At 39.0% G+C, this 11980-nt stretch overlaps 1 protein-coding gene across 1 annotated transcript in view; it reads left to right on the top strand.

The window, feature by feature from the left end:
- The window catches only part of LOC104757862 (alkaline/neutral invertase CINV1), a 4438-nt gene extending 1801 nt beyond the window's left edge, over window positions 1–2637 (top strand). Inside the window, exons 2-6 of the mRNA XM_010480649.2 lie at window positions 147–553; window positions 651–1082; window positions 1182–1372; window positions 1452–1819; window positions 2150–2637. Coding sequence (XP_010478951.1) covers window positions 188–553; window positions 651–1082; window positions 1182–1372; window positions 1452–1819; window positions 2150–2448 — 1656 coding nt within the window. The 5' untranslated portion in view covers window positions 147–187 and the 3' untranslated portion in view covers window positions 2449–2637. The remainder of the gene's footprint in view (window positions 1–146; window positions 554–650; window positions 1083–1181; window positions 1373–1451; window positions 1820–2149) is intronic.

Below are 11980 nucleotides of genomic sequence, written 5' to 3'. Positions count from 1 at the left end.
TAATTTCGCGTGTTCCAACAACACAACATAACACAACTCGAAGAGTTTAATTATTTATTTTTTTAGGATTAGGGGTTACATCAAGATTTAAAGAGTCAACTAATGTTATAATTTTTTTTTTTTTTTTTTTTTAAAAATTTGATTAGATCTTGGTTTAGAGTGTGATTACGAATTAAAACAACTTGAGATGGAAGGTGTTGGATTAAGAGCTGTGGGTTCACACTGTTCTTTATCTGAGATGGATGATCTTGATCTGACTCGAGCTTTGGATAAACCGAGATTGAAGATTGAGAGGAAGAGATCTTTTGATGAGAGGTCCATGAGTGAGCTCTCGACTGGTTACAGTAGACATGACGGTATGCACGATTCTCCTAGAGGTAGATCGGTGCTTGACACGCCTCTTTCTTCTGCTAGAAACTCTTTTGAACCTCATCCTATGATGGCTGAGGCTTGGGAGGCTTTAAGGAGATCTATGGTCTTCTTCCGTGGTCAACCCGTTGGTACTCTTGCAGCTGTTGATAATACCACTGACGAGGTCTTGAACTACGATCAGGTAAATATCATATACAAAGTTTTGATCTTTGGAATAATTGATTTGTAATTCGTTGGATTGGCTAAACAAAGTTTTGATCTTTTTTGGTTGTTTGTAGGTGTTTGTGAGGGACTTTGTACCGAGTGCGCTGGCGTTTCTGATGAATGGTGAACCGGATATAGTGAAACACTTCTTGCTTAAGACACTTCAGCTTCAAGGTTGGGAGAAACGTGTGGACAGGTTCAAGCTAGGAGAAGGTGTGATGCCTGCTAGCTTTAAGGTGCTTCACGATCCTATCAGAGAAACGGATAACATTGTTGCAGATTTTGGTGAAAGCGCCATTGGACGTGTGGCTCCTGTAGATTCAGGGTTTTGGTGGATTATCCTTCTCCGTGCTTACACCAAATCTACTGGAGATTTGACTCTCTCTGAGACACCAGAATGTCAAAAGGGAATGAAACTGATCCTGTCTTTGTGCTTGGCTGAAGGGTTTGACACATTCCCCACGCTGCTTTGTGCTGATGGATGCTCCATGATTGATCGGAGAATGGTAACTAAGGACATCTTTGATCAATCTTAGATCGCATTAATATATTTATGATTGGTTATCAAAATTTGATTTTTTTTTGGTCTGGTTTTGAATTTGAAGGGTGTTTATGGGTATCCAATTGAGATCCAAGCATTGTTCTTCATGGCTCTGAGATCTGCCTTGTCGATGTTAAAGCCGGACGGAGATGGCAGAGAGTGCATTGAGAAGATCGTTAAGAGACTTCACGCCTTGAGCTTCCATATGCGCAGTTACTTCTGGCTCGATCACCAGAACCTCAATGATATTTACAGGTATACTATATATGCTTTAGATGATATATATACATCCTCAAAAGTTGAGTAAAAGCTCATACAAAATTTTTCTATAAAGGTTCAAAACAGAGGAATACTCGCACACAGCGGTGAACAAGTTCAATGTGATGCCGGATTCCATACCGGAGTGGGTTTTCGACTTCATGCCTCTTCGGGGAGGCTACTTTGTGGGGAACGTAGGACCTGCCCATATGGATTTCAGGTGGTTTGCACTGGGCAATTGTGTTTCCATACTCTCTTCATTGGCCACTCCAGATCAATCCATGGCCATTATGGACCTCCTTGAGCACCGTTGGGCAGAGCTTGTAGGTGAGATGCCCCTCAAGATTTGTTATCCATGCCTCGAGGGCCACGAGTGGCGTATCGTCACTGGCTGTGACCCCAAGAACACACGATGGAGCTACCACAATGGTGGATCTTGGCCAGGTCTATTTTCTTTCCTTTGATTTCAGTTTTGCATAAGACATTTCATATCTCGCTTGTTCGGTTTTCATTTCAGTTTTACATAACATTTGTCCGGTTTTTATTTCATTATTTTTGTTTCGAGGTATTTCAGTTCGGTTCAACTTTTATGTCCTACGACTGCTTTTTTTTTTTTTTTTTTTTTTTTTTTTTTTTTTTTTTTTTTTTTTTTTTTTTNGGCAACCCTTTGATATATTTTGTTTTGAAATGTTGGATATATTGATTGTAATTTTCAATACAATCCGAATAGTTGATTCTGACCGCCTTTTTTGTGTTTCTTTGCTCAATGTGCAGTTCTGCTTTGGCAGCTAACGGCAGCGTGCATTAAGACAGGGAGACCGCAGATCGCAAGACGCGCGGTTGACCTCATAGAATCGCGTCTTCACAGAGACTGCTGGCCGGAGTATTACGACGGTAAGCTCGGAAGGTACGTTGGAAAACAGGCAAGGAAATACCAAACTTGGTCTATCGCAGGTTACTTAGTGGCTAAAATGTTGCTAGAAGACCCTTCACACATTGGTATGATCTCTCTTGAAGAAGACAAACTCATGAAACCTGTTATCAAGCGATCTGCGTCTTGGCCGCAACTCTGAAAACCGGTTTTTGATCCGGTCCTATATTTGCCACGATATGATTTTTTGTTGTTGTTGTTGTTGTTGTTGTTTGTATGATAATGTTATTGGAAACTTGTGCGGGGGACATACACTTTATTGATTGCTTTCTTCCTTGCCTTGCAAGTAAGAAAAAAGAAATGGGAAAAGCTCGTTTGCCGTTATTTTTCATTTTGTGCTGTTGCAATTGACAACAATTAAGCATAGTGACTAACAATAGTATGGCGATCGCAACATCTGTCAATTTGCATAAAAGGAGCTATTTCCTCCCAATAACTATCATATCTTGCTGGATGGAGTCCGGATTTTGGACAGGAGCTATATATCCCTGTATACTATGACTGATCNTTTTTTTTTATCAACATTACACTTTTTATTTTATTTTTCATTTTGTGCTGTTGCAATTGACAATTAAGCATAGTGACTGACAATAGTGTGGCGATCGCAACATCTGTCAATTCGCTGAATGGCCGAGTATAATTGGTGTTATAGACGATAAGTTTCTATTTTGTGCGGGTTATTTTCGTATATACTTTTTCTGGTTGTTCTCTTTGTAAGCCAAGTTCAGCTTAATACAGTATGTTTTAAGAAACTATTTTTTCTGTCCCAACTAAAAATTGTTATTGTTGATATCAGTGTAAACATTCAATCTATAGGCTAACTTTTTTTTTCTTTTCCGGTAACAATAGACAAGTTAAAAAAAATCTCTCCGGATATAATTTTTCTCATGGAGACAAAGAATGCTGATGACTTTGTTCTAAAAAAACTGCAAAACCTAAACTACTGAGCAATGAAACTTGTTTCACCTCACTCTCCGGGAGGGGGTGGACTAGCCATGCTTTGGCACCAACATCTAGAGGTCGAGATACTACAAGTCTGCACCAACTATATAGACAACTACATAAAGGCAGAAGGTAAATCCTTTTTTGCCACATTTGTGTATGGAGAACCTGATAAATCAAAGAGAAAGGCTATATGGGATCAAATCTCTACCTTTGGAAAAACCAGAGAAGAACCATGGTACCTCACTTGGGATTTTAATGATATGATTGATTCAAGAGAAAAGCAAGGTGGACCTATCAGAGCAGAGGGATCCTTCATTGATATGCGCACTTTCATGTCAGAGTGTGACCTCTTTGATATTCAACACGCGGGGAATTTTCTATCATGGCGAGGCAAAAGACACGATCACTTAGTTCTTTGTCGGTTGGATAGAGCTATGTCAAATAACTCGTGGGCAAAAGCATATCCTTCAGGACGTGCTGAATATTTAAATTTCGAAAGCTCCGATCATAGGCCACTAGTGACTTACTTTAGCCTGCACTATAGAAGGAAAAAGGGTGTATTTCGATATGACAGAAGGTTAAGGCAAAACAAAGAAGTAAACAACTAATCCAGAACCAATGGAAACCGGAAGAACCTGAGGAAGTCGAAGTAAAGATCAATCGCTGCCAGAAAGCCATCATCCGATGGTCAAAAAAGCACCACCAGAATAGTCAACAACAAATTGTGATGGCACAGAAAAAGCTGGAAGAACTCATGACTAGTCAAGAATCAAGCCCAATGCAGTTGGCTCTAATAAATGATGAACTTGAACAGGCGTACAAGGCCGAAGAAGAGTTCTGGAAGCAACGCAGCAGGCAATTGTGGCTTACACTGGGAGATAGAAACATGGGATACTTCCACGCCATTACAAAAGGAAGAAAGACTGTGAATAAGTTTTTGGTGTTAGAGGATGATAAGGGACATGCTAGGTATGAAGAAAAGCGAATCCTAGACACCATCACGGAGTACTACCACAACCTCTTTAAGTCTATTGGAACCGGGAACAATACAACTGTTGAGGAAGCCATAAATCACCGAATCTCAGAGGAAACTAATGTAGAGTTAATCACCATACCTTTGCCGGAGGAAATTAGAGCAGCATGCTTTTCTATCCACCCGGACAAAGCACCAGGCTCAGATGGTTTCTCAGCCAGTTTCTTCCAATCAAACTGGAGCACAGTAGGTCCTCAGATCATATCAGAAATCCAAAACTTCTTTAGCTCGGGTATCCTGCCAGATAATATCAATAACACTCATATTAGATTGATACCAAAGATAAAGAGTCCTAAGAAGATGGCTGAATACAGACCAATAGCCCTATGCACAGTCTACTATAAGATCATATCTAAAATCATTACCAAAAGGCTACAACCCATCCTGCATACAATGGTTGCAGAGAACCAATCCACCTTTGTTCCCCAACGAGCGATATCTGACAATGTCCTCATTACGCATGAAGTCCTCCACTCCTCAACTGCAAAACAAAGATGCTACATGGTTGTGAAAACAGACATGAGTAAAACATATGATAGAATCGAATGGCAATTCATCAACGCAGTACTCGAAAGGATGGGTTTTCATGAGATTTGGATCAACTGGACTATGCAATGCGTCACAACTGTAAGATACTCTTACCTGGTGAATGGCTCTGCTCAAGGAATGGTGCTTCCCCGAGAGGAATACGACAGGGAGATCCACTCTCCTCGTATCTATTCATTCTCTGCAGTGAAGTATTGACAGGACTTTGCCAAAAAGCACAGAGAGAAAACAAACTCACAGGCATAAAGGTTGGAAAACAGAGCCCGAGAATCAACCACTTACTTTTTGCTATGACACTATGTTCTTCTGCAAGACCGATGAACTTAAATGCCAAACGCTGTTGCAAATCCTCCAACAGTATGAAGAAGCATCAGGGCAGAAGATCAATGCCGATAAATCGGCCATAACTTTCTCTGCAAAAACCCCAAGGGAGACAAAAGAGCGAATTAAAACACAACTGGGCATCCAGAAGGAAGGTGGTGTAGGGAAGTACCTTGGTTTACCTGAACTGTTTGGCAGGAAGAAGAACGACCTATTCACTAGCATAATGGATAGGATCCGACAACGAGCGTGCAGTTGGTCAACCCGCTATCTCTCAGCATCTGGGAAGATAACTTTACTGAAATCAGTGCTAGCAGCCATGCTAACATACTCTATGTCGTGTTTAAAACTTCCCAACTCCATGTACAGACGTATACAATCGGTGTTAACACGGTTCTGGTGGGATGAAAATATGGAGAAAAAGAAAATATGTTGGGTAGCTTGGAATAAACTTACAAGAACAAAAGGAGAAGGGGGACTTGGTTTTAGAGACCTACAGAGCTTTAATGATGCCCTCCTAGCTAAGATCAGCTGGAGAATCCTCACCAATCTTGAGTGCCTCCTGGCAAGAGTACTCATAGGTAAGTACTGCCACTCCACTCCATTTCTTGATAGTGTGGCTCCCGCTTCCTCCTCCCATGGTTGGAGAGGACTAATCGGGAAGGATCTCCTGAAATCACAATTGGGAAAGATAGTAGGTAATGGAAAGGATACACTTATCTGGGAAGAGCCTTGGATCTCCCTAGCCCTGGGCATTTGGGTATCGGGTTTGGGTTCGGGTAAAACCCGATCGGGTTCGGTTTTTCGGGTATACGAGTATAGGACCCAATAGGGTAAACCCAAAAATTTGGTTCCGGTTCGGGTCGGGTCTTCTCGGGTTCGGATAAGAATTATAATACCCGGAGAAAACCCGAAAAAATCGGTTCTCTATCGGTTCGGGTTATGGCTACCCGAATTCTCTTATTTTCTACCCAAATACTCTAATTTCTACCCGAAAACCGAAAATTCGACATTATACCCAAGACTAGTAAACGTCTTTCACCAATACAAGCACCTAGTTCTGCAAATTTGACACAATTCTCAATCGTTAATATCATAATAGAATCCAAATCTATCCATGAAATCCAACATTCCAAGTCATACAACAAATACATAATAGAAAGAGTACTAGATAGTAGAAATTAAAGAAGAGTTTTCAAGTTCTTGCCAAAACAACAAATCCAAGTCTAATGACTCATAAGTCATGACATTAAAACAAATAAGTAGTAGGAAACTGGAAAACAAAAACACAATGATGGCTTGGTTTTGCTCTCCTTCTGGACCTAATACAATAAAAAACACAGAACAATATCAATCAATTGGCTAATTGACTAAGAAAACAATTTATGGCCGAGTCATTCATAGAGAAATACCTCAATAGCTCACTCCCTCAATCAGTCACTCTACTGATCTTTCAGGCTTTGAAATCAGGTTCAAACTCTGTAGAAAATCGAAGAAGACATAATGTTAGAAAATAGAAATCAATCGAACATTATTAAGATTTAAGAGATTAAAACTGAACTAAAAGAAAAAAAAGTACCTCTCATAAGATCATCTTGCAACTCAATTTCAGAAAGAAGTTGTTGAACGGCTGAGACTCCTTTGTCATTGATATGAATCTCACATTTCAGCCACTGTTCAGTACACATCAACACTTCAATCATATAATGTGCCAAACAACTTCTGCTTGGATCCAAAACTCTACCACTTGTACTAAAAGCAGATTCTGGTACTACTGAAGACACTTGCATTGCAAGTATATCCTTAGCTATCAATGATAGAACAGGATACTTCCCACTGTTGACCCTCCACCATGATAACAAATCATACTCTGAACCTTTTAGAATATTTGAAGTCTCCACATCCTCTTTCAAATACACTTCCAACTCATTAGAAGAAGTATGAATCCCCGTTTCTTTCACCATATCATCGAAGATCTCAGCCATATCCTCATATCCAACAGGAGCTCGTCTTTCATTCATATCAGTATCAAACTGATCTTGAGCCGCAGACCATGAATGAGAAGATGACCCTTCACTACTTTTATTCAACAAACTGGCTCTGGTATACTCATCATACAAATCTTTCAAGATATTCTTCACTGAATCAGACAGATGAGCAGACTCTGCACTGCTTTTACCGTAAAGCCTATCAAAACATAGCTCAAGAAACTTCATTTTCTTCCTTGGGTCAAACACACTTGCTACCATCACAATTCTGTTCATCTCAACCTTATCACCAAATGGACTCCAGTACTTCTCCAGCTTTGCGAACATGGATGTCGCTTTCTTATGCATGTCATCATCATCTCCTGTTGTGCCTAAAATGGTAATGTTTCTCATAACAGAAACTATCTCATTATAGAGTTTATGAGCAGCAACAGTTGTAGAAGCTGAAAGAACCAATGTAGACTTATAAAAGATGCCAAGAATTTGAGCAAACCTCTCAACTGAATCCAAATCCGATTTCAATGCTGGCCCAACTCTTTTATGTCCATCCACTTTCTCCTAAAAGTAGTCATTGTATGGTTTATCTTCAGCCTCCATCCTCTCAAATGCAACTCTGAATTTTAGAGCTTGTTCTATCATGAGATAGGTAGAATTCCATCTGGTCTTCACATCTAAAGGCATGCTACCCCTTCTAAGTTTTCCCGATTCCACCCGAAAATCAAAGGCCTTGAGCCTATTCGATGTAGAACTTGCATAGTGTATTCCATTGCGAACAGCCTCCACGCTGCTACTTATATCACGCAATCCTTCCTTTACAACCAGATTCAGTATGTGAGTAGCACATCTCAAATGCAAATATTCACCTTTCAGTATCAATGCATCACTTCCATACTTATCCAGAAATGCTGTCTTGAACTTAGTCATAGCTGAAGTGTTAGCTGTAGCGTTGTCAATAGTGATGCAAAATATTCTCTGTATGCCCCACTCTTCCAAACAATCCATAAGACAGTTACTAATTGTTCCACCCTCATGATCAGAATCATTCTTAAATCCTATGATCATCTTCCTTAATCTCCACATATCATCAACAAAATGAGCTGTTATTACCATATAACTAGCTCCAGTAGTGGGAGCAACCCATATATCTGTAGTCAAAGACAATCTCTGTTTGTTGTGCTCAAGAATTTTTTTTATCAATGCCTTATTTTTCACATAAGTCTCGACAATATATCTTGTAGCCGTTCTCCTAGAATGCGGTTTATACAGCTGAACTTTAGAACATAAATGCCTCCAAGCTAAGCACTCAACGAAAGCTAGTGGTAACTCAGCTAGAACCAACATCTCATTAGTAGCTTCTCTAAACACTGCCTCACTGACCTTACTCACTCTAATGTTACCACCAACACCATCAGGAGTTAAAACAGATTGAACATTATCTTTATTAGCACTTAGCCATACCTTATATGCCTTGCATGTCTTCTCAACATGTTTCCTTAGAGTAGAAGTTCCAGACTTGGTTGCACAACCCAATTCTCTTCCACAATAATTGCAACTACACTTGTTTTTCTTCTTTTCAACTCTGGTGAAATGTTGCCAAACATACGACCTTCCCTTATTTTTTGCTTTACTAACTCCTTCAGCTTCTTTCCCTTTTTTCTTACGAGTCTTACCAGAACTAGGTGTCTCAACCTCATCAATATCTGTCCCCTCTAATTCATCATCGTTAGTTTCACTTTCAACCTCCATCGAATCATTGTCTGTCCCTGTTCGATTATCACAAGACGCCATCTACATCAAACATTCAAAAAAAACCCTTTGTCAGAACTTAGAACTAAAACTAAGAAGACAGAAACTCATAAACTAGAGCACTGACATGAGTTTACTAGATAAAACAACAAAGGGCAATGACATGAGCAATGACATGAGTTTACTAGATAAGACAGAAACTCAAGCATTACTACTCTCTATCTTAGTTACGGTTTACAACTCTACAAAAAAATTGAAAAACAGACGGTGATAATCAAGAACTGCTGCCGATCATGAGACAATTCTAAGTACATATACAGAGCTCGACCAAATCGACAAAATCAAATTACATATACAGAACTACACCAGAATATGATCAATACCCCAGGTCCCCAACCCAGAACTCGACCAAATCGAAGTACAAAGACAGCTAATTCTTGAACTCGACCAATTACATATACAAAACTCGAGCAAATCGACCAAATCGAAGTACATATACAGAACTACATCAGAGTATCACAACCCCAAATTCCCAACCCAGAACTCGACCAAATCGAAGTACATATACAGCTATATGAACTCGACCAATCGAAGTGCAAACTACAGAGTAAAGTAGTAAACCTTACCTCTGATTGGACTCTCGACAAAGCAGAAGGTGGAGAAGAAGGCACACAGATCTTAGTTACGGTTTCCAGCTTTATGTTTTCAATATTATCTCGATGTTACATATAAAGGATGGAAAAAATTAAAAGAGAGAGTCGACTGTCGAGTACCGAGAAAGAAACTGAAAGGTCGATGGAATTGAATGGTAGAAGTAGAACCCTAAATCCCCTTTCTCTTAATTAAAATTTTCGGTTTTTCGGTTTACCTGTTCGGGTATCGGGTAAAACCCGAAACCGAACCGATACCCACGGGTCTTCACATACAGGACCCAATCGAGTAAATGGCAAAATCCAAATCCGAAATTCTTGGGTTTTTTCGGGTCGGTTCCGGTTTGGGTCCTCGGATCAGGATTTTTTGCCCAGGGCTAGATCTCCCTTACCTCCCCAATAAATCCTATGGGACCACCGCCGCAAGATACTGCGAACCTTACTGTTGCAAGATTACTATCTCCCACCACCATGGAATGGGATATAGAAAAAATTCAGGAAACCCTCCCAGGATATGTTAGCCAAATCTTGGAGATCAAACCGAGTACAACGTCCTCTGGAATCTACTCTGCTAAATCCGGATACTATGAGAGCTTGGTTCACGACCAAGATAATGGACCCCTGCAAGATTTCACTAACGGGTTTAGCTGGAACCTCCACATATGGAAATCACATTGCTCACCAAAGCTAAAGTTATTCTTGTGGAAAATGATGAGAGATGCCTTACCGGTGGGAGAAAATCTGAGGAGACGAAGAATAAACATTGAGGCAAACTGTCCTTTCTGTGGCAACCTTGAGTCCACTCTCCACCTCTTCTTTTCCTGTGATTTTGCTAAAGAAGTCTGGAGACTTGCCCCACTGAAGGAACCTTTGAACCCACACCGATTCACAAACCGCTAGAGAGGGCATTGAATGCCTCCATAACACCATTACATTGCCACCCTCAGGGGTGGGACAAGGCCCTCTCCACCCTTAGATTCTTTAGAAGATCTGGAAGGAGCAAAACAACAAACTGTTCTCCAAGAGACATGATTCACCGAGGGATACTCTATCCGCGGCAATCACATTAGGAAGAGAATGGCAGAATGCTCAAACGCTTTCCCCAAAACCAAAACAAGCCCGAGCAAAAGGGAACATCCCCGTAGAGGGATCAGATTGCATGAATCTCCACATGGATGCGGCTTGGGACTTGGGATCCCGTAAAGCGGGATTGGGATGGATCTTCTTCAACCACAAATCGGGAATCAAAGTACCAGAATCCACCACCTCATCTCATATAGGATCATCGTTGATGGCGGAAGGACTTGCAATGATCTGTGCCTTGCGTCATGCGCTGACCCTAGGTTTCACGAAACTCTCTGTAGCTTCAGACTCATCTCAACTTATTGAAGCCATTAATTCTGGAACTCGACAGAAGGAGCTCCTCGGGATTCAACACGATATCCTGACTATCTATTCTTATTTTTTTGAAATTCGATTTCGATTTGTACCGAGAGGGAAAAACAAAGAGGCAGATGCTTTATCCAAGGCTGCTCTCCGAAATCCCTTAAGTGTAAGGACCTAATTCTAATTAATGAAAGTGTTTGGTTTGCCAAAAATAAAAAGAAAAAAAAAGAATAGGTAGATAGAATAGGTCGATGAATTTGGTATAATAATTTGAAGTCGGTATAATTTTATAAGTTAATAAATAGCATGTTGGTTCAGTATATCTTTTAATGTTACTAGATAATATCTCGCGCATATGCGTGTAGTGTATTAGTTATGTTAATTCATTTTAAGTTATATAATAATCATAAAACTATGAGAATTTTCTTAGAAGATTTTTTTAATAAAGTTTTTTAAAATGTTATTTCTGAAAAGTGGTATTGAAAGAGACGTATTTTTGAAATTCTTCCTAAAAACATATATAACAAACAAATTTCTTAAATGTCAATAATACACTTTATTTATTCATATTATACAATATAAAAATATACCAGTTATTTAAAAAATATTTTTAATGATAAAAATAAAAATTTACTATGATATTCAAAATTTACCTAAAGCATTTAATAGTTAAATTGCATTTCTAACAAATTCATATATTTCCTATAAAATCATATGAAATGCACTAAAAATCCCAAAGATTAATTTAATTTTAATCTATTTTATATTCACATTAATTTAAGCTATATTGCTAGGTTAAATTCTAATGATTTCCTCTTTGTAGTAAAATTTTGGAAATGGAATATCAAATTGTATTTAATAATTCTATTATAATAGTTTATTTTGCTAAAACATTGCATACTTTAAAATATATATATATATATATCTATATATATATATATATATGAATGAAGATATTTTTTTTAGCTTGATTCCCTCATTGGGCTTTGATTGAAATTAGTGTTGTTGAATCTGCATCGATAATTTTTTTTACAGCCACCAAAATTTTATTATATATAT

This window comes from Camelina sativa, chromosome 17 (assembly GCF_000633955.1).
Source record: "Camelina sativa cultivar DH55 chromosome 17, Cs, whole genome shotgun sequence".
NCBI lineage: Eukaryota > Viridiplantae > Streptophyta > Magnoliopsida > Brassicales > Brassicaceae > Camelina > Camelina sativa.
This window is presented reverse-complemented; position numbering and strand designations above follow the sequence as displayed.